Here is a 20,036-nt window from a genome sequence, read left to right as displayed (position 1 = left end):
TCAGGGAAAAACCCTGATAACTCGCATCAATACTGGCATTATTAGATAAGCCATCTGGTTGTAACATAAAACATAATTACAGTCATGACTATAAATATTGTCATATACAACACATGAACAAATGATCTAACATAAAGAAAGAGGAAACAGTGACTCAATAACTAACCTGAGCTCATACATCCTATTCTTAAACCATAAACTTTCACACTTATCTGTGGTGATTGTTTTCATGCCAGGTCTAAGCATATTCCCCTTTAGAGCAACAATATTTAGGAAAATGTTTTCCCAACCAAACAAATTGATTCAATTATCCCCACATAACAAGTCTTTTAGATCTGTAAATAAAACAGAAACATACTTACACTAGTGAAGTTTCAGGAAATATTGTCACAATCTCCCCTTTCTGAATTACAGCACTGAATAAAATAAACAATAAACTGTTTGGATATAAAGTGTCATCACTTCCTCATTTTACCCTATTAGATATTTGTGTTGAATTAAGTCATAATTCATGTATGAACCCGTGAGTTGTGGCTGAAAATGTGTTTTGACCTTTGACCTATAACCACCAAAATCTGTTTTTTCAAATTCAGTTCCTCCTTCAGGTCAAGTTCATTTTTCTGCGAAATTGGAAGAAATTCCCCTAAGGCATTCCTAAGATACCACGTTCATGAGAATGGGACGTATGGACAGACAACCCAAAAACATAAATAGTTGAAATCAAAGCCTTTGAAGTTGTTATAGTCTGGCTCACTAGCATGGTAAATTTAATGTATTCAAAATGACTTATTTGACTGTAGATTTGAGGATGCAGCACAAGCCGGTGTCTAATTTATTTTTAGATATGCAAATCTTAATTCCTGGAAGCTTTGAAGTGGCAATATAAAGAGAGTCTTTGTAATTATGACACTAGATCCTGACACTGTCCCTGTTATTCTGTAGTTCTGTTGTTCTTAGATGCTCAACAGACACATGTTGACATATTACACCACCTGTCATAGATATTGCTTATTTAATGATTTTTCCATTACATTGTGCATTTAAATCTATTACACTGACTAAGTCCTTTTGCTCTGGATGAAAATCATACAGTTTCTTTCCAAATGAAGTGATAAGTTATCTACCAGCAACTGCTGGACGTTCAAAAACTCAGTGATTGTTTTACCACATTCTAATAAATCTGGGACACAAGAAAAGCAGAATAGTCAGAATCTAAATATAACAACAGCAAAACTCACATCATTAGCAATTAATGGGAATAAAAGTGGGACAAAAATAATGCCCTGTGGAACACCACAAGATGAGAAGTAATTTTGGTGTAAGACAGTTCAACAATGCAAGTCCTAAACTTCACAAAAACCTGAAATTAACTGTGTTAACTCAACATAATCACAAGTCTGAGAGAAAAATATGATTTTTGGACACATGAATTATACAGATACCTTCTACTAAGGGATTACTATAGGCTAGAAAATACATCAAAGCAGATTCCTCCAAGTGAATGGTGTGATCCAAATCAGAATCAAAGCTTATAGTGAAAGTATCATTATACTTCATTTCTGTATTTCATCTGAAGAAAGTGTAATGGGAAACAACGGATATCTGGTTAAAATACTGTTAGTAGCAAGTAAAAAAGCAGTGGGGAAGGTAGCGCCACTGACAAACGACCAAATAATAGGGGAATGAATCTTCTTAATAGAAAAATTATGACATATCTTGACTACAAGAAGCATAACTGGGAGTAAAATGAGAAAAATGGACACTTTATCAGCCATCAGAATGGAATCTTATTAATGATAGAAAAACATGAATGAATGGGCCAAATAGTAGGTTAGTATAAGTAGTATACTTAAGTAGTATAAGTTGGTTTTCAATGTGATGCTACTGCAGAGTGAATGCTGCTCAGGTTTTGCAGATTTAGTCATATCTTCCATTACCCTGCTCTGTTTGCTTGAGAGAAAGGAGCAGCAGTATTAACACCTATAAAAAGCCCTGTCACCATAACTGTGCAAGATGGATGATTCTCCTTCCCTGACCTCTCCTCTCCTCCCTCCCTCTCTGCTCTCTCAGATGACATGGCGTCCTCAGTACCGCAGCTCCAAGTTCCGCCACGTGTTTGGTAAGGCCGCCACCAAGGAGAGCTGCTATGATGGCGTGCCAATCACACGCAGCGTCCAGGACAACAACTTCTGTGCTGTCAACCCACGTTTCCTGGCAGTCATCACTGAGTGTGCTGGGGGAGGGGCCTTCCTGGTCCTGTCCATCCATCATGTGAGTATCTGCACCTCATGGTTGAATTTACAGACTGTCATTTTTGTCCTGATGTCTTTTTAAGTGGTATATGCATTATTTCACTCAAAATGGCGATAAGGCATCCAGGGATATGTTGCCAAAGTTTCATTGATTTGTACTCTGATGGGGGACAAATTGTCTTGCTACAAGGAGCGAAAAGTAGTCTGCTTGCAGACCTCTGAATTTCTTTTCTTTTCTTTTTTTTTTTTTTTTTTAAAGCTATTTGATTAAGTCTAGTGTTGTCCTCACCAACATTGTGTTTCTCTCGCTGGAAAACTACAAAACTGATCACAGTTTTTTTTTAGGTGATTTTTAGATAAATGAGATGGATGTAGTTATATAGGCTGTTGAAAGTTGAGGCACAGAAATAATGAATCTTAAATTGGTATTGCAACTGGAGCTTCTGTGTTGACTAATAATAACATAAATAGGCCAGATATACTACTTCGCTTGCCACTGAGTGGTTAGTACAAAACAAAAGAAATTAATCCTCCCTTCAAAATAGAAAATGGCTAACATAAAGCCAATATCGCACTGAATATTAACGTGAAACTTAATGAATGTTCAGTCTAAACATTAGTGTAGAAAGCACTAGAAACAGTGTTCAAATAATGGGGTTTTCTAAAGCTTTATTGAAAGTTATTGTGCCATCCTCGTCTGTTTTTAATGGGTAATCTGAGATCAGAACTTTTCCCTGAGCAGTTTTGAACCCTGAGTGTTGCATATTCAGTATTTATCAGATTACTAGAATAAAACTATCCTGTAAGTACTCTGCAAACTTCAGGAAACTTTAAAACAGAATTGTCTTTCATGCTGGCAGTTTAAGTCAGAAATGACTAAGGTAGGGCATAACCGTCTTTCATGGCCTCTCTATGCTCCTGCACTCACAGCACACCTGGAAAAGACAGCTCTGCTCTCAGAATATAAATAGCACAGCAGCAGTGGAGCCAAAAGAATCTCTAAATACCAGGAAAGCCCTGGCAGCTCATTCACTACAACCTAAACATCACATGTGGTCTGCCCCCCCCCAGCCTCATTATTCTATCATATCTCCCTCACCAACCTCATCTTAAATGTGTTTCATCCAACACTCATCCAGACATTATTTATGGATATTATCGCACCTACTGGTGTTATCAGTAACAATACTGATCTCTCAACTAAACTCAGCCAGACCGCTTCACTCGTGTGCAGGTTAAATTTACAGTCCCCCTGTATATCTTCACTGCAGAGTGATTCATCAAGCTGAACACCTCTCCCTCCTTTTCTCCCTCTTCCCGTCTGTGTCCGTATTTTAAATCGTCTTGGTGAATTATCACCATCTTCCTGGCATGGGCAAGAATTGCATATAAGCTTAGGAATGACATAACTCATCTTTTGACCCCCTCTTTCCCCTCCTGTCTTGAAGAAGTGAAACTTCTGCACCCCCCCTTCCACCGCCCTCACATCCCACCTATGTCTGTGTGCACTTACAGATAAGCTATTGTTCTGTGGAGAACATAGTTAACACACATAAATATAAGAACAGAAGTGCTGTGTTCTTCTTACCTGTGCCTGTGTCGGGTTAGCTGGAAGCACACATAATGGTTACATCATTCCCTGGTTCCAAACACACTTTACTTGCACAGTAATCTAGCCTGCGGGTGTGTGTGTGTCAGTTGATAGAAGGTTCTGTTCATACAAACAGCATAATTAGCAGTCTTGTTGCGGGGAAAAAAATCTTCAGTAAGACTCAATGACTCAATGTATGTCATTCATTTTAAAGTCATGGAGGATTTGATTGCTTGCAAGAGCCAATACCTGTCCTAACGTGCACAGATCGACCTGTCCTGTTTCGATACTCGCAACTGGCTGTCTTTAAAGCTGCACTAATCATTAATAATTTATATTGAAGGGGAGATCCACCGATTTTTCACATTTTACAAGTCAATTTGAAGGTGTTGGGGACATATGTGAAAAAAGATGTGTAAAGCCTTTTAAGGCTCAAGAGGGAGCGGTGCAAAATCTGATAAACTGACACAAGTGATGTCACTTGAGGCAGCTTCAGTTTGGTCTGAAGATGAAAAGTCTGAAAATGAATAAAACTGTTGGTGTGGAGAGAGAAAGATGTGCAATTACCAAACCTCTGCAGCCTGCAACACATCTCTGCTCGAGCATAGTGGCTCGAGGCTACATAAACCACTGGTAGCATAAGAATCTCAGACTGAAGTGCTAGTGGTTGAGTTGCATTGTGGGTAATATTTGGGCAGCAGGTTTTGACAAGTAAAATGAGTGCATGGAAACAGACAATATCTTTGGTATTACTGCATTGATTTTGATCCTTCTGAACGCTGAATCACTGGAGTACTCTTTTAACAGTTGATTCAAATTCCTACATGCAATGTGAAGGGGGTTATTTCAAAGTTAGCAATTAGCTGGTTCATTTAGCCACTAGAGAATAAAAAAAGAGATATTTCCCTTAGAGTGTATAGTAACTACAATGAATATTTAACTTACTTTCATTAGATGGCTGTTTGCAAACACTTTTGCCACAACAACATTATTAGGTGATAATATGTCAACTCGTTTTGCTGCCCCTAAGTGGCCAAAACATCAGTTAATGCTGCTTTAAGTTTTGTCCAGTGTCAGACTGCAGCCCTCACTCTCAGGACGCTCTGCTCTTTTCTTTACCAACGCTACGTACAGAGCTCCGTCAAAGAGCTTTCATGTGGGCAGCTGGGTCCACTTGGATTAAACTACAAAAAAACTGAAATTACAGACACAAGTCGGCTTAAACGATTTTAACAACATGAACTTAGAGGATGCAAGTGCAGTTCTTCCAATGTATAGTTTTAATTCTTTACTGTTTTCTGATCTTTTGGGGGGAAAAAAAATCCTTTCCTTCCTCTCTTCCCTTCTACGTATGTTGGTTCTACGTACCATAATTATGCTGCTATTTTAGCCAGGGTCTCTGACAAAACAGATTTGAAATGAAGGCCTACTGTACTGTATGAATGAATGGCTGATTTGCCTTTGTTTTGAATGTTTTAACTCCACTTTAAGGTGGTTCTTTTTATAGGAAATCAAACCCTGCGGATAAAAGAAGACTGGGTTGTTTCTCTTAATTCCTGGAATGTTTGTAGTTTGTAAATAAAGGTTGTTTTTTTTTTTTTATCACAGAGTGGCTTTACGCATGTAGTAAACACCCAGTTAGATGCATAGAGTACTCCATTAATCCCAACAGGAAGTGCCTGTGTTATAGCAGTAACACAAACCTTAAATCAAATGAGGTAGGTAAGAAGCAAAACGAAATAAAATAAAAAATACCAGCAATTAGAATAGAATAAATAATAACCTGAGAGAAGAGACTGAACTAAACTCCAGGGCCATCCTCTCTAACCTCACTATGTATTATTACAACAATATAAAATAGGTCTTCATGCGAGAAGTTACAGTTGTTGACAAAAACTGTACATTGATAAACACTAAATATGTCCTTATGCCTGCTTATAACAATATTGTAGTGTTTTATAAAGCATTAATACTAATAGGGGGATTTAAAGTAAAGTGTTACCAATTCTGTTGGTTTATTTTTGGGTGTCCCTCTGTCAGACGGGTAAAGTGGACCCTCACCACCCCAGAGTATCGGGCCACAGAGGCAACGTGTTAGACATCAAGTGGAATCCCTTCAATGACTACTGCATCGCCTCCGGCTCGGAGGACACGACGGTTTGTTCATGCACACACACACACACACACACACACACACACACACACACACACACACACACACACACACACACACACACACAGTCAGCACATTTTCCAAAAGGTTCACTGACATGTTATCATTTGCTCTGGAATATGAGCATGTAGCAGCAGGGGACGATTCTACTGCCTTTCAGTTTAGTCTTAAGAAGAACTAGAAGTCATTCCTCACATTCCTCAGCTCTGACCTGGCAGAGAGGCTCAGCAAAAATCCCTGTAGACAGAAAGAGAGATGAAGAGTCAACAGGTTTTGTATCATCTTAACACAATTTTGAAAAAGTGTGCCTTTGGGTTGTATCATTTATTTTCCATATTCAGTGGACCGTACATCCTGCGATTATTCCCACACTGGGTATTTTATATAACTGTAGAGCTGTTGTGTGCAGAGATTGATTTTTTTGGGGGGGGTTTTTTGTGTTTTATTAATTTGGTGTTGTGTGTGTGTGTGTGTCTATGTGTGTAGGTGAAAGTGTGGGAGATCCCTCCTCATGGTGTGCTGAAGAACCTTACAGTACCGTGGAAGGAGCTTCAGGGTCACAGCCGCAGAGTGAGCCTCATCGAGTGGCACCCGACTGCAAACAACATCCTCTTCAGCACAGCCTACGACTACAAGGTGACACACTGTACACATACACACTAGCCGTAGCACAAACTTGTGGGCGTTTCTGGCTAAATGGCTGTATGACAAGAAATGAACTCAGGAGGTGCTGTGACATATACTATATGCAATTCTGTATTACAATGCAGCCAAACAGGTCACAGCTGTAAAGATGGCTTGCGGCTACAATACAGCCCACTGATTATTACAGCATTTTCCTGAGTTACTGTATGAAGCATCACAAGCATTTTGCATTCTACCTCATGAGTTGTGGTAGCTGTGCTGTTGTAGTGGGTCTGACTGTGTTGTGTTGTTGTGTTGAAGGGAAGCATCACTCTTCCCAGGACTGTCTTTGAGTACTTCAGTGTCAAACACCAGCAAAGGCACGTGTAGTTGTGAAGAAACAGAACAGTCACAGGGTTTCTCTTGCATTAATGCTCTCTGTGCCTGTGTAACATCATCAGCAAAGTCACTAAATGCCCCTCACTGACATACATGGTCTCAACAATGCAAACTATACTGTAGTCTGCCTACATCTGTGCCTCAACTCCCGCAGCAGATTTATGCATGAAGATAAATAAAAATACAATTCTAAAACATGAAAATGTCCATACATATACTACAGCAAAAACAAGTACAGTTTGTAAAAAAAGACGATCGTGATACTTCCTGTTGTAACACAGAACATTCCCCTTCATAAAAAAGTTTACATCGGAAGTGTAACACTGGAAATGTCTAATGTCAACCTCCGTCCCCCAAGATAAAAGTCTTCACTTAATCTTCAGGATTTTACAGAGATGTACAAAAGCCTGTTAATGACATGATGCAATATCACACTGCTACACTGTAAAGTTGAAATGTTAAGTTAACCTTTCCCACTAATTTTAGTTTCAACTTGTAAGACAATAAATTTTAGTCTGAAAACCAAATGCAGCATATCAAATCCAAATCAATTTGAAATCATCAGTGTCTCAAGTCATAAGTCAGTGTCGTTCAGATGAAGTGCTTAATGGATCATCAAACAACATCTAAAACCCTGCATCCAATAATGTTTGTAACTTTCTAAAATTTGACAATCTGACAATTTGACAGGTGAGTGCAGGTGAGACAATATTCAGGATTTTAACTTTTCCCTTAAAGTTCTTGGCTTTGTATGTGCGAATGAGTGCAGCGCCATGAGTTCCTTCAAGGAAAGACTGTCTGAAGGTTTACACATACATTTGTATGATTTTTGCATCTCCTCCCTGTGTTGGTCGGCTTTTCACCCAGTCTTCAAATGTAGACAGTCTAAAAAGAGGAGTCTCTGTTGGTTGCCTGGCAACTTCAAAGCAAAACACTTGTCATAAAACCACATGTCAGTTTTTGTTTTTGTTTTTACACGGCAGCTAACCAGCTGCTCGCTGTAGCTTTACTTTGTATATTTACATTTCTATTTACCGAACAGACGTGAGAATGAGAGTAATGATTTAACTCTCAGCAAAGCAAATAAGCATAATTCCCTAAATGTCAAACTATTCTATCCTAGTCCTGTTAACTTTTCTTTAAACCTCAAAAGAGAAATAAATAAGTGCTACTTGAGTTGCCATCTGACTGACTATCTGAATTTCTGTGTGTGTGTTTGTGTGTGTCCGCGTGTGGGTGCTTGCGTGTGTTTCTGCACCGTCTGCCCACACCTGCAGATAATGATCTGGAACCTGGACTGTTCAGAGCAGGTGATAAAGAACCCTGTACGGACCATCAGCCACCACACAGACGTGGTCCTCTCCATGTCTTTCAACACAGACTGCAGCCTCCTCGCCACCACCTGCAAGGACAGGAGGGTCCGGCTGATGGAGCCGCGCTCAGGAAACCTACTGCGGGTAATGCTCAGTGTGTGTGTGTGTGTGTGTGTGTGTGTGTGTGTGTGTGTGTGTGTGTGTGTATGTATCTTTATCTGGTGTAATAATCCTGCAGAAACATTGAAGGAACTGCAGTGTTCTTGTTTTGATATTGTTATTTCAATATGCACCAGCCTATGTAATGTAACACATATTACTGTAAATTACAGGTGTTTTAGTGCTTATTTCTGTTATATTTTAAAATACATGGATTTTATCACTGTTTATTTATTATATTAAAAAGTGAAAAAGATCATTTAAAAATGGGAAACTGTTCTATGATCAGCGGCTCATTTGCATTTTCTCTCAAATTTTCTCCGCACCTTTTTTCTTAGATGCACTTGCAGCTTGTTTACTTTCTGGAAACTGTGTTTCTTTGCATCTAGAAATACAACTTTAAAATCCCTGGGGACATAAAATCTAAATGAAAATCAATTTAAACCGATGTGCTCCAGATATTTTTCAGTGAGATCAAGTTGTGGTGAACTATAGTATGACGGCCAGTATTGCATAAGTGGGAGTTCCCTGCTCCATTTCCCCTCTCCCAGCTTGGGCACTCAGGCACTCATCCAGCACCACACAGCCAAAACTGACACCTCTGGCCTGGACTGGCCAACGGCATAACTCCATAGACCTCTGGGTCACCAGCCAATGACTCACACACTTTACATTAGTCTGCTCTCACTCCGTTTGCCTGCCAAACAAGCTCATGTGGATGGACATGTAGGAGACATTTCATCATTGTGCTGTAATATTGATGTTTTGGAAACCAATACTGTTAGCAGATTCGTCTACACCTTTTATATATAAAAAAAATCTTATACTGTGCATGCCAAACGCTTGATGCTTTCCTTGATGTATGTTGGGTTGTGTGTTTGCAGGAAGCCAACTGCAAGACGCACAAAGCCAGTAAGGTGTTGGTCCTGGGTAACATGAAGATGCTCCTCACATCAGGCACTTCACGCTGGAACGATCGACAGGTAGCACTGTGGGATCAGGTAAGAGCAACTAAAGAGTAACAGGAAGTTTTACGTGGATTTTTGGTCATGTGGTGACACATACGAACACTTCTGATCAGGTTATAGAGAGTTAGAGAAATTCATGATCTGACCTGGTTCAAAACTCCGAACCAGGAGGGCAACACAAAGGTACAGTAAGTGCACCCTTGTCACCAAAAGTCCAGTCACCCCTAGTCTGGATTAAAGATTTAAAAAGTTTAGAAAGTTTAAGATATCAAATAGTGATATACAGTATGGAGATGCATTTACTACAGGGGCCCATGTATAGAACCCGCATGAGAAGACAAATAAACTAACAGCAGGCCCAAGAAGAAACACAGTGTCACAACAATAGAGTAATAATTTTACGAATGAAGTAATGGCCACCTTATTACATCAGAGAGGTCACGACTCTAGGCGGCTCTATTTCCTCGTCTACGCCATTAAAGCCTCTGATTAATGGAGAGTCGGGATGAAATGGAAAAAAAGACATTAACACTGAATTGCTGGTTTACCAGGTACACCAAGCTGAAACTACTGTAGTCTAATATAACAGTCCTGCCATGAATCCTCCCTTCATGATGTTTATAATGTTCAGTTTGTGTTGAGATTGTTTTAGAGAGGTGTTGAATTGCGTATTTTGGAAAGCTAAATATTATTTGGGTGTACCCAATAAACTGCCCACTGAGTGTACAAGGTAAACAAATGGCTGAATATTGAAATAAATATAGAAAGAAAATATTAAGACAAAAGTTGAGAGGTTAGGAAAGTTGAATATTTTGGATTTAAAAAACTGTGGGATTTTCAGTGGTGTACAGCAGCTCATCCATTCATCTCTTGCTCCAGATGGCCTCGTATGTCAATCAAATACTGGGACTGTGCTAAAACAAAATGAAAACATGTAGTACACACAAGCTCCTCCCACCCTGATGTATGATCTTCAGTGGTGTAAAGTTTATTTTATGCAACCTCATGCTTCTAGTCCACTACACCTCAGAGGGGAGTATTGTACTTTTTACTAGTATTAAATAAGCTTATAAAATGTTTAAATTTTAAAGTTTGTGACCTTTAAAAAAAACAAACACAGAATATCACATTTCAGATGTCTGGGTTTGCACCAAATAGACATTTCCCCTCCAAACTTCTCAGTTGGTTTCACTGAAATGATTGATTATTATTTGTGCGAAGCAAGTAATTTTCTGTTTCAGGTACATGAACAAATACTTTTAATAAAAATTTTGAATACAGGACTTTTACTTGTAACATAGTGCTTTGCATTGTTGTATTATTATTTTTACTTGAGTAAGGGATCTGACTATTCCCTCACCTTGATGATTTTATGGCTCTCAGGATGGTGCAAAACACAACCCCACACAATATAAAGTCTGACGCACAACTCTGCCACCTTGTGGACAAATTAGTGGCCAAGCTAAACCACTCATCGGTACACCTGAAGAATTCACTCAGCATGTGTTAAAGTGGAGTGAAGTTATTTTCTTCTTGATTATGTCAGTACCGAGCACCCTGCTCACACCTGTTGGTTTGTTATTGTGTGGATGTAGCAGGCTGGTGTGTTTTGATGTGTGCGAGTGTATCGTGGGTGGAGGATTATGGCTGAAGCACGGATTAGGGATTGAGCACTGAGTATTTTTAATTCAGCGCTGGAGAGTACCTCTTATGCAGAAGTGGATTTAAATGATAGAGTGTTTTGATATGAGGGATCGGTGTGCATGCTGCTGGTGCTTAAGTGTTGTTTTTGGTTCGAGTTGTTGGTCTTTGTGTGTGTTTGCAGGACGATCTGTCTGTGCCTTTGTTAGAAGAGAACCTGGACGGTTCCTCAGGAGTCCTCTTTCCTTTCTACGACCCTGACACACACATGCTCTACCTTGCTGGGAAGGTGGGTCTCTGAAAGCAACCAGACACTGTCTAGACATTTACACACAAAATATTATGGTTACAAAGACTTCTCTTGCCTCTTGTCAGGGTGATGGGAATATCAGGTACTATGAGATCAGCTCAGAAAAACCATACATCCAGTACCTAACAGAGTACCGCTCACACTTACCTCAGAAAGGAATGGGTAAGGAACACACACACAAACACACACATACAGGCACACAATAGTAAAATCACATAGACATGTCACATACACAGCTGCCTGTTCACTTATTTTTACTTTCTGCATCTATAATCAAACTCCACTTTGTTGGATGCCATGTTGAATAATTTTCTTTGCTGAATATGGGTGAAAATAATATATGAAAAATGATCTGCTTGGAAACTACATCTCTTTTCTAGCTGTGCTGACTCTCTCGCACCTTTAAGCAAAACTGCTGTGCAAATAAGCTAACCATATTTGAATAGCCAAACCAGCTGATCATAGCCAGGTTGTAGATCATGTGAAGGGACATGCAGCATGAGGTGAAGCCTTCAAACAGACAGACATCATACACGTATGTTTTAAAACTTAAACTTTAATATTTTGCTGCTATTTTCACTGTGGTCATTTTAAAAAAACAAAACAAAACAAAAAAACAAGTAGATAATTAAAAATATTCATTGCGAGGGTCTAACTATCAAAAATAGTCAATTTGTTTTAAAGGTCCCATATTGTATAAAGGTAGATGTCTATGTGTTCTTTGATTATAAAGCAGGTTTAGGCTCTATATTAATTCTTTGAAAGTATCAGAGTGATCAGTCCACAGAGAATTGCACACAGTGTATATTAAAAAACTGAGGCTTAAAACGAGCTGCCAGGACTCCAGTAACTTTGTGATGTCACTATCACTATACAGCTATGCCCGTAAGCCCCGCTCACCTGGACCCACCATCCAACCTTGCAGGATTTAGTTTCTGTGAATGTTTACCTGAAATCTGCAATACTTTTATTTGAGCAATCAGAAAACAGTCACAGCCAATCAGAAGAGAGGCTCTTATTGGTTATTAAAACCGCAAATTTATATATTCTTATAGATCAACACTGTAAAAGTGTAAATTATGGGAACTTTTTAATTTAGGTCCTGATAATGTGTTCCTAATAAAGTGCTCATTGAGTTTGTCTTACTGTGACAGCACAGATATATTATAGCACACTAGTACAGGATAAAAAGTTAGTCACTCAGCATGTGTGTTCTCCTACAGGTGTGATGCCAAAGAGAGGCCTGGATGTGAGCTCCTGTGAGGTGTTCAGGTTCTACAAACTGGTGACAATCAAGAGTCTCATTGAGCCTCTAGCCATGATCGTACCCCGCAGGGTAAGAGTACATGGACTTTGTAGTGTAATACATCTCAGAGTCCTACTTTGGTGTCTGGTGTGAATTTCCTGTGTATGTGTTTACAGTCGGAGTCGTACCAAGAAGACATCTATCCAATGACATCTGGTAACAAGCCTGCTTTAACTGCAGAGGAGTGGCTCAGTGGCATCGACAAAGGTCCGAAAAGACTTATGCTTGTGTGTGCATTTGTATTTGTTAGCGATGTGGTGGGGCCTGCGTGGGGTTTCTCCTGTTGTCAGACTATATGCAACCCATCTTCCTCCTGGTCACGCTCTTTTGTTTTCCAGGCCCAGTGTTGATGTCTCTGAAGCCTGGAAGTCAAGTAGCAGATTCATATTCGGAGATGAGCAAAGGGCTGGGGAACACTCTGGACACTCGCAGGTCTCAGAGCAGACCAGGCATGCTGCAGCTGGCGTACATTCAGGACCACCTGGGAACCAAAGACGGCAAAGAGGACAGCGGCCATGCAGACGACGACAAAAGTCGAACACCCGTTAGCAACGGAGAAGACCTTGCACTTTGTTCTCCGCCGAGGACAGAGAACGAGGTACTGAATTGTCTCAGTGTTGCAACCTGTCGGGTCATCCTTTGGTTTTATGTCATTTAGTTTTGACATTTTCAATATATTCATTCCAATGGTGTAGGTCAATACAATTTTTTTATTCATCATTATTATTAGTTTTCAGCTAAAATATTTGAACTATTCATGGTTCCGATATCCTAATTACTTTGATAATCCACGGACTGTTTCTTGACAACGTCCTCAAAAACTAGTGGATGGATTACTATGAAATTTGGCATTATGATAGCTGGAAAGGAAGAGGACACTATGGAGTGAGACTAGAGTAAGTAAAATCAGATTGAGGGGGCTGTCTCCCCAATCTCCAGTGGAAATAACCCCCTTAATATATTCCAATATATTGTGTATTTGTCTTGTCCACAGTTGCGTCTCAAGTTCCACAAGCAGCAAGAGGAAATCCGACGGCTGAGAGAGCTCCTCAACCAGAGAGACGTGCGCGTCAAACAGCTGGAGCTTGAGATTAAGAACATGAAAAACTCCCAGTCTCAGGGCTCACTTTAAGATTGGCCCGACCTGCAGTCACCCTCACCTCCTCACGGGATACATGCATTACTATACAAACTTACTAACCCTAACCACCTACACTCTTTTGCACTCTTTTGACTCACCTCTTTTCCGCTGATGAGCCCCAGCGTACTCACTGCACAGGGGTGATCTAAATCTTGACTTTGTGTTTGCAATCTGTCATTTTGTCAGTTCTACACAGGGTGCACATACTCTTTGTTCATGTATATACACTTATACACTGAGTCTTACCCCGCTGCAACATGTTTTAAAACTCTTTGCACCTTTGGACCTTTCCCTCGTTTCTTTTGTATGCTTCACAGCTATGCAATAAAAGGATGTTTGTGCCTGTCTTGACTGAATGATGTGGCTGTCTGCGAGTTGTTTGAAAGTTGTTGCAGGGCAGGAGCAGACATCCTGTATGATTGTAATGATAAGGCTGAATTTATTTTCTATGCTCGGTGATTGTTGTTGTTTTTTTTTTTTTGTTATGTAAACTACTGTAACTGGAGATGGTTGTGGTGTTTAATGTTCAGTATGTGTGCTTGAATGACAATATCATGATCCCAGCTGTGTTCTGCCATTCCATTGAGCTGCATTTGTTTGATTTTTTTTAGATTTTTTTTTTTTTATTATTATTTTTAATTTTTATTTTTGAATGACTGGAAAATTGGTGAAAAATCAATCGTTTTCACTGCAGCTATTGTATAAGCCAATTCCGTAACTGATGCCATGTAGCAGTTTTGATCTTAATTTTTATATTTATTTTAAAATACAGTCAACGAAAATAATTGAATTCACGTTTGTAATTTTGGAAAATACACCACACAACATGTTTAAAGGCTGCTTGCTTTTTGCTGGTGTGAGGTCACTGTGAGGAAAAAGTTTAAAGTTATTGTAGAGCCTGAGCACTGCACCACTTTTGAGTTAGCTTGCGTTCCACTACTGTAGCTTTCGGTTTTCAACTTATTTTCCCATAGAGTGGCTTTTTATTGCTCTTTGTAAAAAGATAATATGTGATACTGGGGTTTTTGGTCATCAGCTAAAAGGATATCTAAATACTGTACTGATATCAGGAGCAGCGGAGATAATGTAAACCATATATACTCCTGCCACTCCTCGCCACTTTCTTAGGTACACCTGTACAAGCTAAAACAATCTAATACAACAGTTGTGCCATGAATTGTACTTCCACAAAGTTTATAAATGTTCACTTTCTGTTGACATTAACAGAAATTTTATTCTACTATGTTTATTATTAAGGTTATAGCGAGTGGTGGTGTTGTTCTGGAGTGCATTATATTGAAAGGGCGGTTTCTAATGTTTTGTCCATACATGAGGGGGGCAAAAATATAGTGTATATATATAGTGGCCAGCAAGTGTAAATATGTTTACTATCAGAGATTTTGCCATACTGTTTACACTGTGGAAGCTATCGCTATCTATTTAATAATGCGAGCAGCTACATTTCACTTATCCAGTGAAATGTCTCTAAATCTTCTACGTAGATTGGCACATTATCGTGTAGATGTTCATGTTCGCCAGTTATCTACCCTTATGACTTTCGGATATCAGCTGACTCTTTCTGTTGCACCTCCATGAGGTTGACATTTGTGGATTTGAGTGAATTGTCTCTAGAACTATTAGATGAATTGCCGTCAGATCCGGAAAATTTGGTATAATGTTGGAAATTCATGTCTCTGTCTGGATAAATTGTAAAGCTTTGATGATCTTTTAACTTCATCTATCACCATCATAAGGTCAAGATTTTGACTTACTGTGGTTTATGGCCAAACCTATGACATTCCCGCCAGCCTCAGGTGTACTGCGTTTAGTGGTAATTTTGTTAGCATGCTAACATGCTAATCTAACATTGTAAACATGGTAAACAATAGCCTATACCTGTTACCATATTAGCATTGTCACTGTCACTGGGTTAGCATGCTGATGTTAGCATTTAGCTCTAAGCACCACTGTGCCTAAGTACAGCCTCACAGAGCTTCTAGCAGGACCGGTTTATGATAGTATATGTTTTTATATGATTTTTTTTCTATTATCAATTTGATAAATTTCCTAATTTTCTGGTATTTAACTCTGGATCAGACAAAAAAAAAAACAAACAAACAAACAACAAAAGCAGATTCCTACCTGGTTATTTTACCATTTTTAGTGAATGCACACTGTTGATGAAATGAAAACACCTGTTCACAAAACAATCTCCACTCAAGATCCACTTGTTCCGGAGCTTTCAATGGTCATCATGGTCACAAGTTTGTGTGGAGATTGTGAAGAACAAACCTTTAAGCCAAAAACACAGATAAGAAGTCTATTGGTAAAAGTTTGAACAACTACAGTTCAGTGACAACTGAGCAAACTTAATTTGCTTGTGAGAATCCTGTGATGTGCTCGAAAGCCTTGAGTAAGCTTGAGTGGAAATTGTCCTGCAAAAATTATATTTTCTTTGAATTACTACTGCTTAAATTTTACTTTCTAGTACAGATAAGTAGATTTTAGAAGATACACAGAGATCCCCAGTATGACATTACAGCTTTGAAAGAAACCCTCTATGAGAAAATACCTTGTCTGTATGAGGCAAGTGGAACAGAAGTGAGCTTAAAAAGGTGGCAGCTTTTTGTCTCTTTACATACGATAGGGAATTCGTATATGTTTTGTCAGTTTTTAAGTGCTTAGCTAAGTGATAATCTATTAAAGCAACCACAAAAGGCTTAAATAACTGTAAAATGTACATACATTTACGCTGAGCAGTTGGTAAAGTCTATACTCATGGCTTGTAGAGATGTGTTTTCCCTCAGGGAACTTCTGAATGGTGTTCATAGTTTCTGGCACGGTGGTGCAGTTGGACCAGTTTCTCATATTTGTTGCTTTCAGAATTAGGGCAGTTGATTTTAACCTGACTTTTTTTTTTTTTTTTTTAACAGAATAAGAGCAAGAAAACATTCCCTTATCTCTCACCAACTTGTTGACAGAAACAATATGCTGATATGTGTAAATATGCGTAGATGTCACTGAAACGCTTGCAGATATTAGGTAACACAAACATTGTAGCTGTTAGTTGATCCTAAGATAACCAGTCAGATACTGTATGAATGACCATGCATGCCTGTATTTATGTAGTCAGAGGCACACACACTATAATGATATTCTAGATTTGGCTTACGTTTCATGGCCACCTGTCAAAAAAAAAAAAAAAAAAGGTAACACGTGGAAACTGCCATACCAACCCACAAACGTACAGACACACTGGTTTCAATACAATTGTGATCTGTGAACCTTTTGACCTCTGTCAGGACAGTTCTAGCACAGCTTCATCCCTGGCTGACTTTTGTCCAGGAGCAGCAACGGTCAGCCAGGGTAAACTATAACCACCACTGTTGTTAGTGGACAAGTTTCAACACATTCCCACCATGAGCTGCTGTTTTTACAGTTGGACAGTGGACTTGTTCAAGGGCTGATTGGGCTGTTTGTTCACATTAAACAGTTTAAGCTAACTGGTTTCACTTACATATATCTTCTTTTCTCTCACAGAACTTTTACAAACTGTTTAATCATATCCATGTTTACCATAGAATTTATTCAAGTGGTTTTTCCCCATCGAAAAAAAAGAAGAAGATTGTATTACTATAGTATTTCTGCCTCTCAACGGTTTGCTTGGAACTGCAAATGAAAAAAAGAATTGTTGAAAATGTCTGCCAAAATTGCACATTTAAGGAACAATCATTGATTCGCTTGGGAATTCAGTACTTGATGCAGTTTATACCACAAATAAATTCTCAGCCTGTACGAAATACAGCATATCACTAGCTAGATAACAACAGCAGCTGCCATTGTTGAGCAGTCTTCAGCACTGTGTCAAAAGCAAATCTGTGTCTTTTCACTGCTGCCCCATTTTACTCTCACCTGAGCCCACATGTAGCTGAATTTGGCAAACCATTCATCGACATTAGAGGCTTATTCACTGACTATCCTTCGTATGTGGAGTTTGCACAATTAAAATAAAAAATGGGCAAAAGAGAAACCAGATTTAAAAAAAAAAAAAAAAAAAAAAAATCCTGTTTGTCAAAGTCTTTTTTTCTTCTGAGAATAACATATTTCACTTTGGTTCGACAAGTACAATTTATTCATATTGTTGAATAACACAAGTTTATCAGTTTTGTTAAATTGAGAACAGCCATTGTGGCTGAAAGAAGAATTGTGATGTCTGTGAACTGACTCAGTAATGTCTGTTAGCTAATATTAGCTAACATTAGCCACCACAAGCTACTCGGGGTGGTTTCCCAAAGACTTTAAGACTGGCCCATAGTGTTAGGCCAGTCTTAATTTTGCTCTTAGGTTAGTCTAATACAAGTTAGACAGTTTCACAAAAACAAAGACTGACGTATTTTTAACCTAAGAAGTTAGCCACCTGACCCCAAAGCTAATTCTGAACTAAGATGCATGTTTCCATGGTAACCATCAATGACACCTGCTAGAGGTACTGGTGGTAAATATAATTTTAACGCTATCTTCATCACAATTAATGTTGTCCCACCTTTTTCTGTGCTCCACCTGCTATAATTTTTATTTTTAATATTTTTTTCCTTGCATCTGGTACCATGTAATTTACCCAGAATTCATGAACTAATCAGCTTTGTGCAGCAGATCAATCTAAAGTCTGACATTAGTTAGATCTAAGCCATAGTCAAAGTTTATCTTTGTGAAACTGGCCCTGGGTCACACCAGACCAGGTAAGGCTGGAGCAGAAAAACCTTTTCTAAAAGTTATGCTGTGTTGCTTTAAAATAGTTTTACTTAAAATGGGTGTTTGTCACATAGCAAGGGGCCAATCAAAAGATTTTAATTGTTGCATCATAGGAAATGAAGGCCTCACTTATATTTGGGACCAAAACTCAGGATATCTCAGCCTTTGCTGCATTGATTTTGATTATACTCATAAAAATCTCTTTCATGTGGAAAGTGCAATAATAAGTTACTGGAGTCGCCCTTTAAACTGATGAATGATTGAATTTGATTCCACATTTGCAGTTTTGGGAGAAATGGCACAAATTGCAAGCTACTGTCTGACATTGGGACAACAAAATGATACCCTTACTGCCAACTAGATCATCAATACCCATTCATATCCTTTAATTCTTTTAGTGTATTATTATTATTTGCACTAGTGCAAATAAAGAATAATAATACAGACGTCATACATTAGTGTGCATTGTTGAAAAGAGGCAGTGTATTTTTTGTTTTTCAAAGGCACCAAGTTTTATGAACGAATCGTCACAATGTTGTGGTGAGTGATGATTGCATTACTGTACAGAAAACTGTAATAGTTATTATTCTGTTCCTGTTATGAATGTGGCCAATACCAAGTCCTCACAAAAAAACCTCTCAACAAACCAAATGAGAACAACAACATCAATATATTCCAGACACCTCTCAGTTTTAAAGCATGCACACTAACAGCCTCTTATAATGGAGCAATAATGTAGCTGCAGAGTCAACTGTAGCATTCACTGTCTGAACATGTCTGAGTTAATAAACCATTTCATTTGAGGATTGTTGCTGGGTTCATATGAGCCTCACTGTGCCTGACTTAAATGCATTATAAATGCAATTATTGTGATGTCTTTAAATTGTCTGTTAAATGTATTTAGTAAAAACTGGAAAAGATTTTATCCCATTTCTTTTAATATTGTTTCTAAAACATGTAAAAAATATATTAATCACATAAAGTATAATTAAATTTTTCTGGGAAATCCATTTGTCTGTTTATAGACCTTCTCTGATAAATCAGACCATAGACCACCGAAACAAATAAACTAAAATAGAAAACATTTCACTCAGTTGCACAAACACGTTAATATTAGAGCAGAGTTCACTATTTTTGTTACAAAAACAGCTTCCTCAGTTAACTGTTTGGAGTGAAAACAAACATTTTCATCTGTACATGATTGTCCCGCTTGTATTTAGAATATAAAAATGAGCTCTATACGAACCAGCAGCCATAAACTCTTGAAAACAAATTACTGTCCTTCAAAAACAGAGTAATTGTTTAGTTGCCATTTCTGGGCTAAATGTTAAACAAAGGCGTTACAGACCAGTGCTCTGTATCTTGGGGTTACATTACTGTTTCTGTAAAGTGAAAAATTACTACAGA

At 38.6% G+C, this 20,036-nt stretch overlaps 1 protein-coding gene across 3 annotated transcripts in view; it reads left to right on the top strand.

Annotated features, from left to right (window-relative positions):
• Window positions 1-19,639, top strand: part of coro2aa (coronin 2Aa) — a 42,769-nt gene extending 23,130 nt beyond the window's left edge. For all 3 annotated transcript variants that reach the window (XM_056372625.1, XM_056372628.1, XM_056372626.1), the window contains 11 exons: window positions 2,071-2,271; window positions 5,884-6,000; window positions 6,503-6,652; window positions 8,317-8,496; window positions 9,396-9,512; window positions 11,305-11,409; window positions 11,496-11,592; window positions 12,654-12,766; window positions 12,853-12,943; window positions 13,075-13,334; window positions 13,731-19,639. In XM_056372625.1, the coding sequence (XP_056228600.1) occupies window positions 2,071-2,271; window positions 5,884-6,000; window positions 6,503-6,652; window positions 8,317-8,496; window positions 9,396-9,512; window positions 11,305-11,409; window positions 11,496-11,592; window positions 12,654-12,766; window positions 12,853-12,943; window positions 13,075-13,334; window positions 13,731-13,868 (1,569 nt within the window). In that variant the 3' untranslated portion in view covers window positions 13,869-19,639. The remainder of the gene's footprint in view (window positions 1-2,070; window positions 2,272-5,883; window positions 6,001-6,502; window positions 6,653-8,316; window positions 8,497-9,395; window positions 9,513-11,304; window positions 11,410-11,495; window positions 11,593-12,653; window positions 12,767-12,852; window positions 12,944-13,074; window positions 13,335-13,730) is intronic.
• Window positions 19,640-20,036: the final 397 nt, after the last annotated feature.

The sequence above is a fragment of the Seriola aureovittata genome, chromosome 3, assembly GCF_021018895.1.
Source record: "Seriola aureovittata isolate HTS-2021-v1 ecotype China chromosome 3, ASM2101889v1, whole genome shotgun sequence".
NCBI lineage: Eukaryota > Metazoa > Chordata > Actinopteri > Carangiformes > Carangidae > Seriola > Seriola aureovittata.
Note: the sequence above shows the minus strand (reverse complement) of the source record. Positions and strands in the feature narration are given on the sequence as shown.